The 23,409-nt window shown below is 45.2% G+C and overlaps 1 protein-coding gene across 2 annotated transcripts in view; it reads right to left on the bottom strand.

The window, feature by feature from the left end:
- Positions 1–16,064, bottom strand: part of Pitpnb (phosphatidylinositol transfer protein beta) — a 57,795-nt gene extending 41,731 nt beyond the window's left edge. For both annotated transcript variants that reach the window (XM_048342737.1, XM_048342736.1), the window contains exons 1-3: positions 15,971–16,064; positions 11,120–11,150; positions 7,545–7,690 (exon numbers count right to left, since the gene is read on the bottom strand). In XM_048342737.1, coding sequence (XP_048198694.1) covers positions 7,545–7,690; positions 11,120–11,150; positions 15,971–15,990 — 197 coding nt within the window. In that variant the 5' untranslated portion in view covers positions 15,991–16,064. The remainder of the gene's footprint in view (positions 1–7,544; positions 7,691–11,119; positions 11,151–15,970) is intronic.
- Positions 16,065–23,409: the final 7,345 nt, after the last annotated feature.

The following is a 23,409-nucleotide window of genomic DNA, read 5'->3' as shown; positions in this document are numbered from 1 at the left end:
ACAGGTCTTCTAGAACCATACATGAAACTGCCATTGTGCTGAGACGAGGCTACTGTAAAGAGGGCAGCTTTATTAGGGCGCTGGGTTTCTACCGCCCCACCCCAAATCCCAACACCGTCACTTAGAAGCCATATGAGCAGCAGACCCCCTGATGTTCTGAACTCCTGGATGCTGGAAGACTGAATTAGCCGTGTCCACCATTTGTTTTGCACACAGCACAGTATGTACTCATAAAAGGTAGTTACTGTTAACTTTCAACAGGCAGGATTGTTTGGCTCTTTCACGGGCATTTTCCTTTCTTTAAACCTTCCAGCAACTCTTGAGGCAGGAATAATCTCACTTCAGATAGCCAGCAAGCCGTGGCTGAGTGACAGCACGGCAAGATGACTGCTTCTGACTTCAAGCAAAGCATTCACTTCTTCTGGGCCATAACTGTTACTCTGAGAACTGCCAAGTACAATTTTGTTTCTTCAACTAAGAAAGACAAAGAACAAATTAAGAAAGCCTGAGAGCCAGGAAGCAGCCAGACCCCTCTAGTAAAACTAGTTGGCCTGGAGTTATTTCTCTGGGGATCCAGGAGGTCATGCAAGGCAGATGGCAGAGGGCCTCAGACCGAACAGACAGCCAGGCAGCAACTGCAGAGGTCGGCACCCACAGACAGAGGACCCAGGGGACATGAGAACAAGGACATAGTTTGGTGGTTTCATGACATCACAGAAAAAGAAAAGCAGCAAGGGCAATTCCAGGAGCGCGAAGAGGATGCCTTGACCAGGAGAGCTCATTCTTTGATCCTCCATTCTTATCCAACTGCAGGATGATTCACTAACTTCGAATATGAAGCCAGGGTCACTGAAAATAGTAATGCCTAGTATGAAAGTCTTCAAACATTGCAAAGAACCAGAACCAATAGACCTTAAAATCCAGGTGAGGGCATAGTTGCACATATGCTGTTTCATATCAGCTATGCTATAATAAAGATTAAAAATCATTTAAAAAAATCTAGGTGAGGGTCAAGCAAGCTAAAATGTAAACCCTGTGAGGCAAGCTAGAAGATGCTGGCCAAACTGAGCACAGAGCAAACCTGCTAGTGGTTCATGGAGTGTCATCTTCATAAAATGGTCTACAATTTGCTCACCTGGATACAAGTCATCTTGTGGTTCTGACTTACTTAATCAAGTCTCAATCTTTGAGCTCTTTGCCCCATTCAACATAAGCATGTAAACACAACATCCCCCTTCAACAAGTCTAAGCAATGGTTTGAAGGTGTAAAGGTAGTAAGCAAAACGAGCCTTGTTTAGATGCTACTTTGCAGGAGAGTAATGATCAGCAGTTGTGCTAACATAGTACATGGTACATGCATGTAGACAGGAGGAATCACATCCTTCCATTTCCACTGCACAACCACTTAGGAAGTCTCTGCAAACAATGCTATAAGTGCTACTCTGGAAGCTTGGGGGCCCAGAAATTTACAACATGGAGGGAGGCCTTCCAAAACAAACACAGGGAAGGGCCATTCCACTCCCTGTTCTTCCACTGGCATCCTACTGGGCTACTGGGGAGCTGGAGATTGATTGGGAGGGCTGTGGTTTGATCCCAACCTGATGAGTAAGGTGGCAAGCCTGCAATCCCAACAACCCAAGCCAGGAAGCACAGGGAGACGGACGGAGGTCAGAGGCTGACCCCTGAGCAAAAACTGAAAAATAACTAAGAGCAAACAAAAAAGGGCTCTGAGCCTGTAATCCTAGTTACACAGGAGGCTGAGATTTGAGGGTTCAAAGCTAGCAGAAAAGTCCCCTGGGACTCTTATCTCCAACAAACTACTAAAAACAAACAAACAAATGACCAGCGCCCAGGCCCTGAGCCCCAGGACTGGCAAAAACAACAACAACAACATGCCCTCAGGGCATGGCTCAAATGGCAGAGCACCACCGTAGTGGAAGTTCAAACCCAGAGCCTACCCTCAGGATAAAGTTCCAGCACTGCTATACAGAGGAGGCAATACATGACAACCATAACGTATCAGCAGCGGTGTAGTCAAGGCAGAAGAGGAAAATAAAGGGCGTCCATGGCTTAAAAAGACATGCAACCCAACTTCTGATCTGGAAGCATGCACGCGCTGGTCTTGGGGCTCAGAGCTCTACTTCAGCTTTTTGGTGGTTAACTGGAGATAAGCCTTTCATAGACTTTCCTGCCTGGGCTAGCTTCAAACCACAATCCTTAGATCTAAGTCTCCTGAATAGCTGGAGTGAGCCACTGGTACTCAGGCACGAAAGCATTCTTTTTGTTGAGTCCTTCTGAGATGAATACCTGGGCAGATTATTCCATCAGACTTTCATTGCAGAGCTGAGGATGGAACCCATGGCCTTGGCACGTTGTGGCAGGGGCTCTACCATGAGCCACACTGCAGTCCTTGGAGAACCATTTCCAACTGTGCTTTTCTCTTGAAAATTTTATGTATCCATCTCAAAAACCAACGAGCAAAACTGTTGAAATGTCCATAAAGAATCTGAAGACTACATTAACTTGCTATAGGTAAAGTAATGAGTCTCTCCCTCCTTCCTCTTCCCTCCTGGCAGCACTAGGTTTGAACTGGTGCTCTACTGCTGAGCCATACCTCCAGTCCCACTGCTTCTGGTTTTAAGATCTGGACTCAGTTCCAGCCTCAGCTGTGCCTGGATCATGAGCCACCAACTTCAGCTTCCTGTAGCTGCTCGGCTCCCAGGCATGTGCCAGTGTGTCCTGCTTCCCTCAGCTGAGATGCAGTCTTGGACTTTCCTGCACAGGCTGGCCTGGACCCACGATCCTCCCAATCTCAGCCTCTTATGCAGCTTGGGTGACAGGCACGCGCCACTGTGCTCAGCTATTTATTGGTTGAGATGGGATCTCCTGAACTTTTTTTGCCTGGGCTGACTTTGAAACTTAATCCTCCGACCCCAAATGGCTAAAATTACAGGCTTGAGCCACAAGAGCCACAGCTGACTTAAGACTTTTAAGTCAGAAAACTCAGAATTGTGTAAAACTTAAGACTGAATTACATCTCAACAACAACAACAAAATGACATGTTAATTCTATGAAGGCCAATTCTTGAATTAAGAATGAATTGCTATAGCTAGCTGATACTTAGTAACTTCTTTCCTCTATAAAATGATCTGTGAATATCAATCTATATAACCCTCTACTTTTTGGGGTGATTTAAACATCTCATTTTTTTTGGGGGGGGGGCAGTCCTGGGGCCTGGACTCAGGGCCTGAGAACTGTCCCTGGCTTCTTTTTGCTCAAGGCTAGCACTCTGCCACTTGAGCCACAGCGCCACTTCTGGCCATTTTCTGTATATGTGGTGCTGGGGAATTGAACCCAGGGTCTCATGTACACGAGGCAAGCACTCTTGCCACTAGGCCATATCCCCAGCCTAAACATCTCATTTTTTAAAACTTGAGTTTCCACAAATGACTCTTCTTGCTCACAAAAATGATCTCTTACCTGGAACCACATGAAATTTAAAAAAGCTTTTCCTGTAAAAGCCCAGCTGTTTTAACCTTTGAAAACCAGGACAAAGCTTTACAAACTCTCCCTCATCCAGAAGGACTGGGGATGGTGAAGGCACAAGCTGATTAGGAGGGAAAAGGAATAAAGCTGATTTTCCCCAAGAAGGAGGAATGCACACTAGCTCAGGGTTGGCTTGTGGGCTCTTGCAGAGGTCTGGGAGAGAACCCAGCTTTTTTCAGAACCTCAGCAAAGACTGCCACATGATTCCTGTGCAGTTTCAAAACTGTCTAGTAATTTCCCTCTTTCCTCACCAGCACCAACTACCAACCATAGAAGGACACACACAGCACCTGTAGGAAGTAGGGTACAAGCACAAGTATGTGCAGATATGTAATCACTGTCAAAATCTGTAAAGGAGCAAGCGAAGAGCTTAAGAGAGGAGGCCAAAGAAGGCCTCTGCCCAGGACAGATGTGAACTGAGTTCACAACATAATAGGCTATCCAGAGACAAGTATGGGTGTCCACAGGTTACTTCCAGAGGCCAGTGGAGACCAGCAGAGAGGCCAGGGGTTCACTCTCAATGGAGGTGTAACAGCTGGCCAGGCAGACAACTCCCAGTGCCTGGTTAAAACTTTGGACGATGTCAGGAGAATGCGATCTGGGGAAGCCAGATGTGGCTCAAGAGGACTCCCTGCAAACTTGCCAAAGTGAGCTGGCTCACTTTGGAAGTGGCAAAATTTCACCTGATTCACAAAAGGACAAAGTGGGTGGGCTTCAGAACCACATCGCATGCCTGCTTTACCTCCTACCTCTGCTACCAAATGAAAGACAGGGCCAGCTAATAAGCCTTGAGGAAAGTAGACATTTGAAACGTCCCTCACAAAGACTCAATGACTCTGGAGTTTTGTCCATGCCTTGCCAAGGTTGTTTCTCAACCTGATGGTTGAAATAAAATGGGTAAATCTTACTAAGAAGTGTTTTGCTGAGATGAGAAACAATGGGGCCCTGGTCTACCTAGGGTAGAGCAAGACTCAGAACTTCAAGCATCACCAAGTAAAGGCGTTAGTGGCCTTGGTGATGTGTGCAGTGCCGTGGTGTGTGGCATGGGGCCAGTGCACAGGGCTTGGGTTAGCCATGGGATAAAGGCTAGGAAAGGAACCATGGATTCAGGACACAACTCAGGTGTCCCTAGGGACAGTACGCTGCTGTAAGTGCTCAGTGGGTCAAAGTCTTCTGACAGCACAGCAAAAGCCCAAGCATTTACTGCTACATGACTCTGGGGCCTCAGCTAAGGTGCTTTCAGTGTGACAGTGACAGATGTGAATGTGGACTCCTGGTCGCTCTTGCCCCAATGCTGTAGTAAGTGCCTACTAAATGCCATACTGCCTGAAGCCTCCAATTGCCTTCTCCTCTATTTCCTTCACAGCTAGGTCTCTGTACTTCCATCTGCAGCTATGGGGGGGAGGAGGGGGGGACAGACCCACTACAACAATCACACAGAATCAGCCCTGCTATTCCTTCTCATGGGAGACGTAGGGGTTTGAGTCTTGAGGTCAGACACCTACTTTGATGAAGGAGGAAATAGAAGAGTCAGGTCCCTGCCACCTTGGTTGAATGTGTGCCCTTGCATTTCCTTTGTACAGCGTATGCTGCTGTTTCTCAGACTGTATGTGGGTGAGGGAGTGTCAATGAGGGGTATAGACTGCAGCTCCTTCTAGGAAGGGAACAATGTGTGAGGCAGGACCCTAGAGCCAGGGCTGTCCTTCATAAAATCCACTCAGCACCTGAGAGGAACACTGAGTCTCAGGTTCAAACAGCCCCTCAGACAAGAGACCTCTCGCACTAATTGCATTTAGAGCCCTATTCAGCTGAACAGCTATCATTGGACTCAAGTGCTACGTCACAAAAGTGGATACTTAACAGTCCTTTCCTTTCTCATAAGTAAATTTTTAAAAAATTATCCAGCAACATGTGATAAAAATTTTAAAGAGCATTTTACTAGGCTACTCATTTGGAAAACATGAAACACATTATTGTGAATATTATTTTGTGTATACATATATGTAACACATATATAGTATGTTATTATATATACTTAGCAACCAAGTTTTCCCACATAATAAAGTCTTCAAATGAATCTACTTCAAACCCAATCATCTGTGGGAGAGTGATCTAAAAAGTACATCACAGACAAACAAAAAGTTGGCACATCTAATGTTTTATAATTCATTTTACAACTCCTAGAGTCTAATTTTTTTACAATTACAAAATTCTAATTATGTATTAGTAAATAATTTTAGAGAAAGCTAGGCATAAATAAGTTTGATACTGGCAATATTACATAAACTATGCTACAAATACAAAATTTTCTCTTCAATTGTTTGTCAGTAACTGACTTCATTATTTCACATCAATGGAAGAAATGCTGAATTCTAACAGAAAAGAATCTATTTCTGCTTCAGTATAAACCAAGCAGTAGAATTCAGCTGACAAAGTGTGAAAAAGGGTGATCACCACAGCTCTCCCATAATGCTGAGGGGCACCACAAACCAAGAACACGATTTATTTTAACCTGGAGAGAATAAAGAAAGAACAGAGCAGATTCCCTCTTACTCTTAGTAAACTGGGGGTTACTGGCAATGTAGAGTTTTCAAAGCTATTACTGGTCTCCTGCCCTTACATAAATCCTGGCATACAATTACTACTTTAAAACATTTATGGCAAAGAGAGATCAGACTGCCTATAGGTAATGTGCAGAAGAACTTGGACAAGTCAAAATGAACAAGACCCACTTGAACAGGCAAGGCACAAAAGAAATTCAAATGGTAAGCACTAAAAGACTTCACTAATGAGGAAATATAAACATACACACACAAAAATGTATTTTCTGCCTGTGAAAGCAGCAAAAATTAAAAAGAACTATTGTAAAAAGAAATCAACATGAACAAACTCTTCAAGGGCAATTTGGTCATCACATCTATTCAACATGGCGGGTCCTCCCAGCAACCCCAGTTTTGACTAGGTCCTAGACAAATAGTATCTAAGTCAGAAAGACTGTACAACCAGGTTTAGAAAAACTGTTTTCAACAACAGACAAAATCTATTAAACACCTCAAGTATGTAGATGGACCTGGTGTTCAGGAAATGGTGAACTCCGCTATGCCCTCATAAGAAGCATTCTCAGCTTTTAATAGAATCGCACAGTTGTTAATGAAATGAAAACAAGGAGGTTTGTGATGTAGCTTCGCATGAAGAACACTATCCAGCTCTGAGTTCACGGGGAGCAAGTAGAGATGCTATGAGTGTGGTGTCTTTCCATATGCCTGCTTTTATACACACCTTTTTTTTATTTGTTTATTAATTGAACACAAATTTTTTTACAAGGTGTTGTGCAAAAAGGGTACAGTTACATAGTAGGGCAGTGTGTACATTTCTTGTGATATCTTATGTCCTGTTTTTCTATCCCTTCTCTAGGTCAGGTAGACATATATACAATATACAATGTATCAAGAACATATACAGTATTCACAGACTTGGTCTCTACTGTCTCTCCGTCTCCCTTTGTTAACAGTCATATATCAGGGAGATCATGCCCCTTTGTTTTCTGTGTTCTAGGCTTGTCTCGCTCAACATTATTTGTTCAAGTTCTGACCATGTCCCTGCGAATAACAATATTTCACCATTCCTAATTGCTATGTAGTATTCCATTGTGTATAAGTACCATATTTTTTGGATCCATTCGTCTGTGGAGGGGCATCTGTGTTGTTTCCATATTTTGGCTATTGTATACACACCTTTTGATATGTACAGCAAACCTGGATGGATGATGGACCTTCAATTGTGCCTAGAGCTTCTCTCTGTGGTTAGACATTTAATGGACTGAGTTTTTATTTTATAGTATTCTCAGCACTGGATCTTATGTTACAAACAGAAGCATTTATAGATATCAACAGGGAGGGGCAACACACAATGACAATGAAATACATATGTGCATCCTCAGAGAGGTTTATAAGCAAGCTGGGTTATGGCATGATTGAAGCGTGAATGCTACACTTACCTCTTTAGGTGATAGATTTTGTGTGTGTACTGTCCCTTTTCTCCATCCTTCTCATAAGGTTCATTCTTTAAGACCTCTATTCCTTCTCCACCACCAGTCTCATTCTTACTGGCTTCGGCAACAGAATAGAGTTGTCCAACCTGATACTGGAAGTCAACAAAGGGCACAGAACTTCAGTCAGCCAGCAGGATCTGTAGAAATTGCCTAAGCTAGAATCTCACTATAAAAAAGTGAATCTAATCTGGGCACCAGTGGCTCATACCTGTAATCCTAGCCACTCAGGAGGCTGAGATCTGAGGATCACAGTTCAAAGCCAGCCTGAGCAGGAAAGTCCATGAGATTTTTTTTTTTTTTGGCCAGTCCTGGGACTTGGACTCAAGGCCTGAGCACTGTTCCTGGCTTCTTTTTGCTCAAGGCTAGCACTCTGCCACTTGAGTCACAGTGCCACTTCTGGCTATTTTCTATATATGTGGTGCTGGGGAATTGAACCCAGGGCCTCATGTATACAGGGCAAGCACTGCTTGCCACTAGACCATATCCCCAGCCCTCCATGAGATTCTTATCTCCAATTAACCACCAGAAAATTGGAAGTGGTGCTGTGGCTTCAAGTGGTAAAGTGCTAGCCTTGAGCTGAAGAGCTCAGGGACAGCGCCCAGGCCCAGAGTTCAAGCCCCATGAACAATGAAAAACAACAAAAAAGTGAATCCAAACCACTTGGCCCGTGTTCTATGGGAAAGCAAAACTCAAGCCAGATCATTTTAAAAGATAAGCAATGGATGACTATATACAGTGTTAGGTAGCTACATATAGTTTATAAGATTTCCCTTATTCAAAACAATGAATATTGAATATTCTGTTGCTTTTATCCACTTATCAAGAAAATTGTGTGACACGTGGTTCAACTCTTAGACTATATACATTTATCCTCTGAAGCATCTTCACCATTCTGTCTTATCTGACTGCACAAACTCGTCTTCATTGTCCATTAGAGCCAAGCTCTGACATTGTTCTCAGCAGTAAAGAGGACGAATAGGGAAGCTGGGCACCAGTGGTTCAAGCCTGTAATCCTAGCTAGTCAGGAGACTGAGATCTGAGGGCCATGGTTCAAAGCCAGCCCAGGCAGAAAAAAGTCCCAGTAAGATTCTTACTATCAATTAACCACTCAAAAAATCGAAGTGGTGGTGTGGCTCAGGGACAGAGCCCACACAAAAGCCCTCAGTTCAAGCCCCACAACTAGCCAAAAAAAAAAAAAGAGGATAAGTAGAATATGCAGTAAAAACCTGAAAACCTAAAGAACCACGATGGTCCACATTTAGCCAGACCTTGGGGTCCTTTTTATTTTTTCTTTCCACTTACATATGACATGACTGTTTGGCTGTTGCTCAGCTAAACAGAAGTGTGACTGGATGCTTGGGACCAGAAATTTTCAACGAAGTTCTCTAGCAAGCAAAAACTATGCAGAAGTACTGCCATAAAAGGCAGGACACAGCAGATAGTCCTTTCTAGTGGTATTCCAGTAAGTACTAGAGCACAGTTCCTACAGGCCTACCCCTAGCCCAAGCCAGGGCACTGCCCAACCCCTTCGAATCTCACTAAACCTCTTCCTTCCCATGAAGACACTGGTCTTTGAAAGCATATTTTCTAAGAAAAGGCACAAAAATCTGCTTCTAAGAACCCACCCATTTCACTAGAGAGAAAAAATGAAGGGCCACCATAGCACCAGGAAGCAATCTTACCTAAAAAGCTCCTGGAGGTAGGATGCTAGTGCTAACATGCAAGCACACTTTATTTTAAAATACAATCTTACTTATTTGGAAAGGCCTAGGCAGCTGAACCCAAACAGATTCTTTCCATGTTCCAAAAATAAGTGCCTACAGGGATGTTAGACTCCTGGGGGGCTGCTTGCTGGCTTTGGTTCACCATGAAACTGCACAATGCTGAAGTCCTTCAAAAGGTGGCCTTTCCACATGGTCATATTTTTAAATATTTAAAGCAGGATTCCAATGTCTCCAAGTCAGAAGGTACATGTGGTCCCCACTGGGAACATAGTAACCAAAACTCACACAGCAACCATAAAGTAACTGGATGCAGAAAAGGATGAATGAACCGATCCCTTGTGGCTGGCTTTCTTCCTGTTCTCATGTGAAGAGTAATTTCAACAGAGAAGAGGTGGAATGGTTACATTTGACTGTAACAAAGCTTGGGAGGATTAGGATGGGTGATAAATACCAAGACTCACAGACTTCAACAAGCTGAAATCTTAAGGGGGACTCCACCCACAATAACCTAACAAAAAGTCACATTCCACATTTGAGTTGGAACAATCAATTGTGCAAATAAAGCAGAGGTGCCTCACTTGCCTCAAAAACCTCACATCTACATGCACCAGTGCCAGACAGCTACTCTTTACTTCTTGCACTTTTTTTCTGTTTTCTGTCAGCTGTCACTTCTTTTGGTTATCAGTTTGCTTTGTCCCAGTTCCAACTCACTGCTTCTAATCTACTGTCAGTTCTGGGAGAACAGACAAATGAGAAAGCAGGAACTGTGTGCAAGTTCAGAAAGACCCAGAGGGGTTCATGAACTTTGTTACACACGTCTTGGCTTCTCAGACAACTTTCTTGCTCTTATCTTCATTTCTGGCTGTCCTACAGGTAGTGGCAACTGCAGGCCAGAAGTTCTCCATAGCTGCTATTTCTTATATCAATACAGATCAAAGCTCTTAAAGTTAGACCACGTCTGGAATTGTTTGCAGGCCCAAACAACAACTATAATACATGCACTAACAACAACAGCTGGAGAGACGTCTACAAGGTCAGGTTATCTAACCTTGTGCCCTTTCAAAATTGAACAAAAGGTCTTGGGAGTGGGGTGGCAGGGAGAGGTATACAAACCTGAAAGGGTTGTCTATGGGGCCCGGGGAATGGGCTCCCATCAACAGCCATGCATTAAAGGAAATCAGGTTTGGGGGTACAGTGGACAGCTGTTTAAAATGCCCAAAGGGCTGGGAATGTGGCTTAGTGGTAGAGCGCTTGCCTAGCCTGAAGCCCCGGGTTCGATTTCTCAGTACCACATAAACAGATAAAGCCAGAAGTGGTGCTATGGCTCAAGTGGTAAAATGCTTACCTTGAGCAAAAGAAGCTCAGGGCCTGTGCCCAGGTCCTAAGATCAAGCCCCAGGAGTGGCAAAAAAAAAAAAAAAAAAAAAGAATGCCCAAGAGTAAAGAGGCTACTTCTCCAGGTAGGAGCCATCTTACCCACTAAGTGCTTGAGGAGATGCTGTGGGAAGAGAGCATTCCTGCACTGGAGATGACACTGTCTTCTTCCAAAACAAGGTATTACAACTGACTACTGGAAGGGGGCCACTGCTCCCTTAATTATAATGAGGGCTGGGATAGAGCGTGGAGGTACAACACTTGCCCAGCACTAATCCCCAGCACATCACCAAAACCAGAAAGAAAACAAAGGGGTAAAAAAGTACTTGTGTAAAGGTATTCTACAAATGCTATGAAAACATGAATTCGGACGAACACACCAAAATTAATTACACCCATAAAATGACAAAGAAGAGTGACTTACCTCCTGAACAGAACATGGCAAAACCACCCGGCTAAAAAAGAAAAAAGGACATAGGTTACATAGGAAATGACTTTCAAACAGATATCTGTGCTTAAAGCTTTTAATCCAAATACACCCTCGCAGGACTCTCAAATTCATAAACACAAGAGTATTTTTTTCTGCAAGTGTCTTCGACCCTGAACAGGTGTTTTCTACTTGTACAAGCAATAATGCCAATCTCTGGATGGCAAAGATCTTTGGTACCGTGTCCTCACTATGTTATGCCAGATTTCCGTTCCCCAAAGACCATCAAGGAGCCAATACCGATGCAAACGCATGAGAGTCTTTATTGCAAGCTCGAGCTTGGACTCCCAACTGTCACTGACACAGCGGATCTGGATTGAGAGCCCTGACCCTCAGATAGGCAGGGTTTTTATTGTGATTACAAAAGGGGCAGGGTATTTCCAACTTGGCAGATACTTGATTGATGACATTTAGCAAGCAAGTATTGTCCTATTTCCATTAGCTATCTACCCTTTCAGTTACCTATTTTGGCTTTGATATCGGGAACTGGCCTCGATATCAGGAATTGACAACAGGTGGTCGCGTAGCACTGATGCAGGGGGTTAGTGTAGGGGGTAGAGCAAGTCACAAATGGGTTAAGCAAGCCATTTACAGAAGCAGAATATTGCGGTCAGGCTGACCTAGTACCAACTTTATTTGAACAACTGCGACCATGTTTTCCCATTACCACTTACAAGCTTGAGTGGGCTAAAATAATCCAATACTCAATCATAAGTAAACCAACCCAACAGTTACCATGGCATTTCTAGTACTATTATGGTTATTTCTATAGTCTATGACTATGATCATTTTTTACTGTCCATTACCATGGTTGCTACCCAGGTATAGAGGTGAACAAGTGCTCCCTACATTTTTAAATGTCAAACTACAAGAAACTAGTCTCACGGGTGGGGGTGCAGCCCTCTATCATGGAGTCATCACCAGAGTTTAGAAGCTGTTACAATTTTAACACTAAAACTTATATTTAGTTACTCTAGTTTTCAGGTCAGCCCTAACAACTATATACCATGACCCAAAGACACAGTTGCAGCAATTCTTGGGAAAGTCATTGAAATTGCAGGGTACCAAGTGTATTCTTGGTGAACTGTCTGGTCAGGCTTTCCTTGTGTGTAATCTCCAGTTCTGTACACTCCTGATCTATATGTCATTAAGCTTGCTTTCACAGCACATCTCAAGGAACATGCATCTTGATTTTCAAGAAACTCCCACAGGGCTAGGAAGGTGGCTTAGTGGTAAAGAGCTGGCCTAGCATGTAAGAAGCCCTGGGTTCAACTCCTCAGTACCACATAAACAGAAAAAAGCGGGAAGTGGCAATGTGGCTCAAGTGGCAGAATGCCAGCCTTGAGCAAAAAAGCTCAGGGACAGCATCCAGGCCCTGAGTTCAAGCCCCAGGACTGACACACACACACACAAAAATCAACCAAACACAACCCTCACCCCACCCCCCCACCCAGAAACATTCTCAAAGGCAGCACAGTCACTAATTTCAATTCTCAACTCGAACAAACTTGTGTGTGCTTCCATGACTAAATCCCTGCATGGCATGGCCTGAGGGCTTGGGGCACATGCCTTCAGCTCATAGTCTCAGTAAACAGGACACACGGGAGGAGGGGGGACAGGAAGGCTCTGGGCTGGAGGTGGGCCTGAAACCCCATGGTGGGAATTTTCATTAATTGGGAGATTGTTCTCAGACATAGACCCTAACAAGCCAGCTAGCTGTAGGAGGCTGAGAACGCTGAGGAAAGAAGTCTTCTGGGGCTTGAAAGGGAGGTTACTAAAAAGACCTCAACCAAGATGTGGGGTGGAGAGAAGGTGTGGTATGCAGGGAAGAGAGTCCTCCCTGAAGGTTCACACACCCAAAGACTCTGGGTGGGTCACCTGACAACTACTTCTGGACGGTCCCCACTTTTGCTTACCACTACTTTCAGAAGACCTTGTTTCATAAACAAGAAGTGACTAAGACTCCCAGAGCCATGGCTCTAGTAGATGCTTCAAGATTTTGCTTACTAAAAAGTAAACAGGAAAAGGAAAAGACAAGCTCTAATGTCCCATTATTGTCTAAGACTTAAGATTGACAAACTTCTTTGAAAATTTTCATGAAAATCCTTTTGTAAATGGGACCAGCGACTTTTTGTTCTTGGTGGTACTTGGGGTTCAAACTCAGGGCATGGCATTTGCTAGGCAGGTGCTGGCCATCAATGAATTCTTTAAAACCAGGACTTTACCCCAGGGGCAACTTCATCGATTGCTTAAATACTAACTGGTAGGGAACAAGAACCTGCCTGCATGGTAAGTCATTTTTGACCTTTTAACTTAATTAAATGTCCTATCTGCTGCTCCCAAGCAAAAGTAACTGTTAGAAAGTTGTTTGGAGATTTTTTTTCTCTCATTCAACAGCACTGAGCTAAATTCAAACCCATACTAGATACTGTCAATACTTAGGTAACAGCCTCAACCTTTAAAAGTTAAAAACAAAACAAAAAACTGCCATGAGTGACAAATCTAGAGATGTACGTGAGGCATAAACATCAAGATTTAATATAAGGCATTAAAAAATAACTATGCTGGGCACATTTCAACATTTGTTATCTCAGTGCAAATGGTTTGGGGAAAAGTAGTTGTGCAAATTTCCAAAGGGAACAATTTTCCCATGAGCTTGCTTGCTACACTATTTACTGAACACATAAGCCACATTTTGAAGGGAAGTAATTCTAATCAAAGAAAAATGACTAGATTATCTAATGTGCAATCAGACTTGGGCCAATCAATTTCCTTTGGTCTCAAATTCTCTTTCTGGCTTGTTATCTGCCACTACCTACACTGGATGCATAGTAGAATAAGAGAGATAACACTTAATCACAGATATATTTTTATAACTAACTCCAGAAAGAATTTATATGAATGGGAAGTTTAGTACTACAAATGAGCTTTAATTTTTAATTGTAAACCTGCCATCCGCAGGTATTTCATCAATTCATTTTACACGTCTGCTGAGCTCCTACTAAGTGCTAGGGACTATGTAGAATCTGGAGATAGGAACATGCACAAAAGGGACACATTTGTGGAGATCATGTGAAGAGAATACAAGCATCAAGGGAACAGGAATTCCTTCCTGGAAGGTGGCACTGGACAAAACACCTGGAAGGAAGTGAATTATCGAACTGAGGCACCTGAGGCAGAAGGAGAGCGACACCAACAGTAAGGTTCTGAATTGGGCTTATTGGTGGGGCGGTGGAGAAATGGCAAGGAATTTTGAAGGGCCCAATGGGCCAGGGAAAAGTAGGAAATGGCATCAAGTACCAGAGCAGAAAAGAAAATAGTGTAGGGCCTATCCATCAGTGATTGTAATCACTTCTGACTTTCATTCTCAAGAGTCTGTTCTTTGGAAGGTTTGAAGCAGAGAAAAGATAAGTTTTAAAAGATTTAGCAATCACACTAAAAATAAGGTGTCTGGAGGCAGTTACATTAAGCCTTTCTTTTCATTTTTTAAGTATGTTTAAGAATTTGAAAAGCCAGATGCTCCATGGTGGCTCACACCTATAATCCTAGCTACTCAAGAGGCTTGAGATCATGATTTGAAGCCAACCTATACAGGAAAGTCTGTGAGATTCTGCTCCAATTAACCACCAAAGAGCCCAAAGTGGAGCTGTAATTCAAATGGTAGAACACCAGACTTGAGCAGAAAGAGCTCAGGGGCTGTGAGTTCAAGCCCCAATACTGGCACAAAAATAAGTACATAAGTAAATTTGGTACATAAGTACCAAAGTACATAAGTAAATACGGAATTTGGGAAGGAACATTAAAAAAAAACACCAACTTCGGGCTGGGAATTTGGCTTAGTAGAGTGCTTGCCTAGCATGCATGAAGCCCCGGGTTCGATTCTTCGGGACCACATACAGAGAAAAGGCTCGAAGTGACACTGTGGTTCAAGCGGTAGAGTGCTAGCCTTCAGCAAAAGAAGCTCAGGGACAGTGCCCAGGCCCCGAGTTTAAGCCCCAGGACTGCCAAAACAAACTAGCTAACAAAGAGTGATCCATACTACAAATCTCAAACTGCCCAAGGGATGGTAAGAAAAAGAACCAGCTAGGAACCCGGACACGCGCTGCTACCCAGATTCCCCACAACGTTCACGGGCGACGCAAACGGTGTCGGTGCCTCCAGCCTACCAGACCACGCGTGTGCGCGCCTCGGCTCAGCCCCGTGAGGTAGGAGGGGCTCGAGGTACCGCCCCATCTGAGACCAAGCACCGGGAGCTAGCCCGTACGGTTGTCAAACCAAGAGAGAGGCCGGACGCCCGCGGATTCCCGCTAGTCCTGGCTCCAGCAAGAACTTCAGGACACCCCGCGCCCCGATACCTGGGCTGCCGGCACCAGGCAAGGCCACCTCCCATGGGTGAGGAGCAGACTCCATCTCGGGAGCCGGAGCACAGCTGGATCGCCCGGCCGTCCGCCCCGGACCCGGACCCAGACCGGAATGGGGGTGGGGGGCTGGGAAAGGCGGGTCCCAGCGGAAACTCCCGGCCGCGCCTTTCCGATCCCCGAGCTAGGGGCCGGAAGGGGCCAAGGGGGTAAGCAGCCGTGTTGCCACGGCAACGCCTAAGGGTCGGGGGAGAGCCGAGCCCCGGCCTGAAGCGGGCCGGGGGCTTAGTACCGGAGGGGAGCAGGGAGCTCGCAGGGAGCGGCCGGCCTGACGCTCCCTAGGCTTTAAGAATACGCCCCTATGTCTGGATCAATGAGTCGCCCACCACCGCCGTCCCAGATCGTCGCTCGCGCCCACCTATACACTTACAATTCTTTAATCAGCACCATCTTCCCGGAACCCCCCCTCACAGCTGCTGCCGCCGCCGCCGCCGCCGCCACCGACGCCGCCGCCGCCACTGCCACTCACGGCGCATGCGCGGCCCCGCCTCCCTACCTTCCGAGCCGCCACTGCGCCTGCGCGTCTACACCCTTCCGCCGCCGCCCGTCACGTCAGCGCTCCGTGTAAGGTAGCTCCGCCCACTTCCACGCCCCACGCCCCCGGCACGCGAGGTCTCCAGTGCGGCTGCGCGGTGGTCGGAAGCCCATGAGGCCTGTACTGCGGCTGCGCAGACTACGACAAGCGCGCTCTGTGGCTTCCGGTGGCTCCACCTCCAGCCTCAGCCCCTCGGGGCGCCTCGCAGCCTACGCTTTCCGGTGAGTTTTCGAGTTCCTTTCCTGGAAGCCGGTTGGTGGTGTTCCGTGTTCTTTTTCCCTGCTCTGTAGAGGGAGAGCTCACCAGCTTGAGAGACACCTCACTTCCAAAGTGCTACTGGGGGCAGTTTTGACCGATTCAGGAGGCCCCGGGTCTAGAATGTCCTGGAAACACAGAGAATTTAAGCTCTAGGCCTGGCGGCTCCAGTTCCGGGCACGGGGGAGAGGGGGGGGGGAGAGAATCAAGCGATAGTAGCGTGTCCATCTGATGTCCGTACCTGTCAACAGACTTGTAACTGGACAGGAGTTCACATCCCCCAGTCCAGCCCGAGGTTGCCATGCTCTCCCCTGCCTGCCAGTGTCAGGCGTCAGAAGCAGCCAGGGACAGCCTGGAACGCCGGAGATAACTAGCCCAGCTCGCCAAGCCATCCAATTAATTTTGTGCCCTAAACCCTTCCTGTTTCCTTTTGTGTGCTCTCAATAGTTTTATTGCCCAGCCCCTGCTTCATGAGGCTTCTTCCAGGCTTCTACCACCAAGGGACAGCTACTGATTGCCTTCTCCCGGAGGGGCCACATTTCCGCCTTATACCCCCCAATGGCCACGCCCCTTGCCAGCAGGAGTAGCTAGAGAGTCTTTGTCCTTTTTTATAATTATTCAAAGGCTGGAATGTAAGGTCTGCCCCGGGAGGGCTCCATGCAGATGCCCCCACTCATCGGTGGGTCACCCCTTCTCTCGGGCCATGCATCATCTGCCACAGGCCAGCAGTTCAGGAATAAACTTTTCTCTCCTGCCAGAATACCGCATGGTATTCGGCTACCTACTTTAATAAACCTTATGCCCCGCCCCCCAGCTGACCTTTGCACACAGCAGATGCTGTTGAATTAAACGTGTTTCCCGGCCTCGTGTTGTCCCTAATGGCTTCAACTATGCTCTGTTTGAGGGATCAGTGAGGGCATCGGAAGTAGAAGAATTCAGGACCTAGCCAGTGGGCCAGACAGCACCTGTGGCCAGTCTGTAGAACCCAACCCTGATTGGAACAAATTCCAGCAGTCGTTTAAATGCTGTAATTGAACTTGGCGACTTCGTCAGTGTTCATAATTTGGTGCTCAGAGGACATTTGGGAACCACTGGTATGGCGAGATTTCATGCCTGCACGTTTTTCCGAGTAAGGGGCAGGGGTTCTGTAGCTTTAAATGCCTCCTTGACTGCATTTTGGTCTCCCATTTTGCCCCCCCCCCTCATTACATCATTTTAGGATGATCTTGAATGAGGGTATTTCCACAAAAACTGGAAATATTCCCCACACCAAGGCACAGGCCATACATATTATATCACTGTGGGAAAGGCAGGGTTGGATTTTGGAATAAACAGACCTGGGCCAGAGTCCTGGCTTCCAACCTAGGCTACATAAATATCTTTAAACATTGACCTCCCAGAAACAAAACTAACACATCTAAGAAATGAGAGAACTAATATCTACAAGAGATTTAAGAAATAAATTTCGATAAGAAAGGGTTGGGAGATAGAGTACTAGCCTAGGCACCAGTTACTTTTGCCTATAATCCTAGCTGCTCAAGACACTGAAAGATGAGGATCTCAGTTGCAAGCTAATCCTGGCAAATCTCTGGAGACTCATCTCCAATTAACTAGCAAAAAGCTGGAAGGAGAGGGATGACTCAAGCAGTAGAGCACCAGCTGTAAGCAAAGAAAAAGAAAGTTGAAAAAGAGCTAAGGGCCAGATTCAAAGCTTTAGTACCTGCACAAGAACAAAGAGGCAAAAATGATATGAAGTATTTAAAGTTCCTGAGTTTCACATTACTTGAAACATAGTAGATGTTTAGTGAATGATAAATATGTAGAAGCATCCAGAGAATGGAAACAATAATTCATGCTAAGATAAATGTTCTGGGAATTTCCCACTATCTTTAATCACTGTGCATTATTCTGATGCATAAAGAATGCACGTATATAGACATTTGTGTATATGGAATATATATTCAAATAGGTAGTAATTACCCTTTTCCTTTAGTGGTATGATTATCATTGTCAGTTTAAGTTTTTTTCCTTTGTTGGTTTGAAAACACGAGTTCACACCAGGCATTGTGGCTCAGGTCTGTAATCCTAGCCACTCAGGCAGATCACTGTTTGAGGCTAGCTTAGGTAAAAAGTTGTTGAAACATTTTAGCATATGCTGCCTGTCACTCTAGCTATGCAGGAGGCAGAGGAGAGGTTCAAAGTTTCAGGCCAATCTAGGCAAAAATTCATGAGATGCTCACCTCAGTAGAAATGGTTGGGCAAGATGGCATGTGCCTGTCATGCATTTGTTGCTGGGAAGAATACCAGGAGGCTCATGATTCAAGCCTGCCCAGGCAAAAAGTGAGACCCTATTTCAAAAATAACCATAGCAAAAACATCTGGAGGCATGGATTGAGTGGTAGAGCACTTGACTAGCAAATGTACATCCCTTAGTTTAAAGTCTGGTACTTCCCAAAGAAGTAAGTAAACAAATAAGATACCACCTCCTGTGTCCACTTTGCAGTTACCTGAAGGCTGAGGAGCGGCTTAGGTTCACTGCATATCTATCCCCCGCCTCTCTTTCTTTCTTTTCTCAGTCCTGAGGCTTAGATTCAGAGCCTGAACACTGTCCCTGGCTTCTTTTTGCTCAAGGCTAGCACTCTACCTCTTGAGTCACAGAACCACTCTGGCCTTTTCTATATGTGGTGCTGAGGAATCGAACCCAGGGCTTCATGTATACAACAAGGCAAGCACTCTACCACTAGGCCATATTCCCAGCATTCCTCCCTTCCTTTCTTTCTTCCTTCCTTCCTTCCTTCCTTCCTTCCTTCCTTCCTTCCTTCCTTCCTTTCTCCCTTCCTTCCTTCCTTCCTTCCTTCCTTTCTTTCTTTCTTTCTTTCTTTCTTTCTTTCTTTCTTTCTTTCTTTCTTTCTTTCTTTCTTTCTCTCTTTCTCTCTCTCTCTCTCTCTGTCCCTCCCTCCCTCCCTCCCTCCCTCCCTCCCTCCCCCTCTCTCTCTCTCTCTTTCTTTCTTTCTTTCTTTCTTAATTTCTTTTTGCGGGTCCTGGGGCTTGAACTCAGGACCTGGGCACCATCCCTGAGCTTCTTTTTTGCTCAAGGCTAGCAACTCTACCACTTGAGCCACAGTGCCACTTATGGCTTTTTCTGTTCATTTGGCACCGAGGAATCAAACCCAGGGCTTCATGCATGCCAGGCAAGCACTCTACCACTAAGCCACATTCTCAGACCTCTTTCTTTTTAATTACTTTTTTCCTTTTAGATTGTTATGTGGGTGTGTGTGCATGTGTCTATACTCAGAGACATTCTAGATGTGAATTCTCTGTTGATTATGTGTACTTTAAATCTCTCCTTTATGTCTTGTGGGGTCTTTTGACCTTTTGTTTATAGCTGGACCTCTGATACATTTACATTTTGAGTTATAGCAGTGGAGGCTAATCTGTGCCTGGTGGGATATTTAGCCATGTCCTTGTCCTCTGTGAACTCTTCAGTGTGAGTGGTACTCCTCCAGTCTTGACAATGAAAAATGTCTTCATAAGCCTGTATGGTGACACACACTTGTAATCCCAACAGTCAGGTGGTGGAGGTAGAACAATTACAAATTTGAAGTCAGCAAATTCCAGGACAGATTGAGCTATGAGACCCTATCTCAAAAAATAAAAGGCTGAAATTGGAAAAAAAAAAAAATCCTTGGAGGTTTCCACTGTCTTTAATCACATGGTCCTAGTGATAGGACCAGTGGGTCATGAGCCATGGGGACAATGTAAAGGGAACTTAAAACAGAGGGTGAGCTGGGTGCCTGTGGCTCACCTGCCATCCTAGCTACTCAGGAGGCTGAGATCTGAGGATCACGGTTCAAAGCCAGCCTGGGCAGGAAAGTCCATGAGACTCATCTCTAACCACCAGAAAACCGGAAGTGGTGCTGTGGCTCAAGTGGTAGAGTGCTAGCCTTGAGCTGAAGAGCTCAAGGACAGAGCCCAGGCCCAGAGTTCAAGCCCCATATATGATAAAAAAAAAAAAAAAGGTGGGGGGCTGGGAATATGTCCTAGTGGCAAGGGTGCTTGCCTCATATACATGAAGCCCAGGGTTCAATTGCTCAGCACCACATATATAGAAAACGGCAGAATTAGCGCTGTGGCTCAAGTGGCAAAGTGCTAGTCTTGAGCAAGAAGCCAGGGACAGTGCTCAGACCCTGAGTTCAATGCCCAGGACTGGCAAAAAAACAAAAAGTGAATCCAAACCACTTGGCCTGTGTTCTATGGGAAAATATGACTCAAACCAGATCATTTTAGAAGATAAGCAATGGATGACTATATACAGTGTTAGGTAGCTACATATAGTTTATAGAATTTCCCTTATTCAAAACAATGAATATTGAATATTCTGTTGCTTTTATATGCAGTTCACTTATCAAGAAAATTGTGTGACACGTGGTTCAACTCTTGGACTATATACATTTATACTCTGAAGCATCTTCACCATTCTGTCTTATCTGACTGCACAAACTCGTCCTCATTGTCCATTAGAGCCAAACACTGGAACATTGTTCTCAGCAGTAAAGAGGACAAATAGAGAAGCTGGGAACCAGTGGTTCACGCCTGTAATCCTAGCTAGTCAGTAGGCTGAGATCTGAGGATCATGGTTCAAAGCCAGCCGGGCAGGAAAGTCCAAAAGACTAACCTCCAATTTATCACCAGAAAACCAGAAGTGGTGCTGTGGCTCAAGTGGTTGAACACTAGCCTTGAGTTGAAGAGCTCAGGGATAGTGCCCAGGCCCAGAGTTCAAGCGCAACACACACACACACACACACACACACACACACACTTAAGTAAACTTTCCAACCAGCCTTCAGGGCCCACCAAGATCATGGGTGGCTTTGGTGCCCTATCCTACCTACAGATTAATGATAGACCTTATTCCAACCTAAAATAGATTAAAGAATAGTTGTGTTTGGGTGGGTCCGGGAGCTGGAGTTTACCCAGTCTCCTGAATAGCTAGGATTACAGGTGTGAGCCACCAGATCCTATTACCTTTGGAGAGAGTACAAATGGCCGTTTTGCTGATGACTGGATCCCTATGAGTATGTATAAGATCTTAGGCATTGTGGGAGTATATTAACTGTCCAGTGTCAGTGAGCCATTTTCTGAGTGTCCTTATAATTCACCATCAGGCTGTTACTCATCTGGACCTAAAGGAATTTCCTGTCCTGCCATGACTTTAGCTGAGGGGCAAAGTGGAGCAGAGTGGGCTTCTGTAACTGGAACCTCCAAAATCTGGACAAGGCTGACCTTTCTGCACTTGGGTTGTGGCTATGTTCACATCCCCTTAAGAATCATCATAGAGGAATATCATCACATATTTGCTCTTCAGGAGTTCTGTGGCCTTCATCAGCAGTAAATCTTGAGTATGTCCTCCCTGAGATCTTGTCTCTCTTCTCCCCAATGCCCATGCCAGATTTTTGAGTGGTTAATTGGAGATGGGAGTCTCATGGGGACTTTTCGGCCTGGGCTGGCTTTGAACTGCAATCCTCAGATCTCAGCCTCCTGAGTAGCTTGGATTACAGGTGTGAGCCAGTGGCCCCAGGCTTCACTTCTAGCTTTTTAGTGGAGGCAAGAGTCTCCTGGGCTTTTCTGCACAGGCTGGCTTCACACCTTGATTCTCTGATCTCAGCCTCTTCAGTAGCTAGGATTACAGGCCTGAGCTACCACGCTTGGCTTAAAGAATAGTTTTGAAACAATAGATCTTCAGCTTAACCTACCCAGGTCATTTAACTAGAAGCTGAATGTAACCTCCTAACCTTGGGTCCTGGGGAGAGACTTAACACTCTGGGCCTCTTTGCACGTCAATAAAAACTTGACCTAGAGTAAAATATCATTGTTATGCTCACATAGGAGAAGACCACTTTTTGCCTGTCTGAAGTGAATTCCTTTCCTAATCAACTTATCATTTTTACTACCTTTGCATCTTCTCTGGCAGGATGCAGGGACAAGCTGTTGGTGGTATGGCCAACAGGCCTTGGGCACAATCTTACCTCTACCTCCTGTGTAACTGAGATTACAGATGTGAATCCCCGTGCCCATGTTACTGGAAGGTGGCCCTCAGTGGGTTTCATTCTAGGTTCCTGGTGTCTAGAACAAAACATTGAATGAAACACACAGAAGTGGTGAGAGAAGCGCAAGTTTATTGAAGCAAATGTAAAGTGGAGGTATGCTCCACAGCATGGAAGCAGGCCTTTGCAGGAGAGCTCCAAAGCCCTGAGGAATGGTGTCTGGGACAGTGTAAGGTGGTTTGGGCTGAGAGGAGGGTCAGAGTTCCCTCCAACAGGAGGAGGACTTGTAGTGGACAGTTTGGAATGGCAGGCGTTAGTTATGTAACAGTTTTCCAAGTATGATTGCTCTTTCCCACAATAGATTCTGTTACAATATTAATGATATGCCATGGGTAAACATGAAAATTAGGGATCTCCAAACAGTTCACTTACGGAAAACACATGACCTGACCACGTGACCTCAAGGAGAATTTCACCTTGCTGAGCAAGTAGCCTTGTTATCAGAATGTAAAGCCCATTTTTCTGGTCCACAGGACACTTACTGGTACTTCCTGACAGTCCTGAGGTGAGGATTAAGTGAGATCCTGGGCACCCTAGGGTAGGGGCAGATCTCTGGGACAGTCTTACTAGTAGCTCTTTTCTGCTCATTTCCCGCAGATTTTTGTTTAAGATAGGATCTCACTAACTTTTTGCCAAGTCTGGCTGGCCTCCAACTGTGATCCTCCTAGTCTGCCTCCCAAATAGCTGGGCTCATAGCTGTCAACCATGGCACCCAGCCTTGTTTATGTCTTCTAACATGCAAAAGATGTTAATCAACTTAACATACAACAAAACACATCAACGTTCAGTGTCAACTTTGGAAATTTTGTCAAATATCCTTTCATTAGACTTTTCTAGATGTTCCTTGTAAGGTCCACCCTGGGAGGGCTACATGCAGATGCCCCCCACCTGTTTAAATCTGCGCCCAGTACCTGA

The sequence above is a fragment of the Perognathus longimembris genome, chromosome 3, assembly GCF_023159225.1.
Source record: "Perognathus longimembris pacificus isolate PPM17 chromosome 3, ASM2315922v1, whole genome shotgun sequence".
Classification (NCBI taxonomy): Eukaryota; Metazoa; Chordata; class Mammalia; order Rodentia; family Heteromyidae; genus Perognathus; species Perognathus longimembris.
The sequence above is the reverse complement of the archived record's forward strand: the minus strand, read 5'-3'. Positions and strand labels throughout refer to the sequence as shown.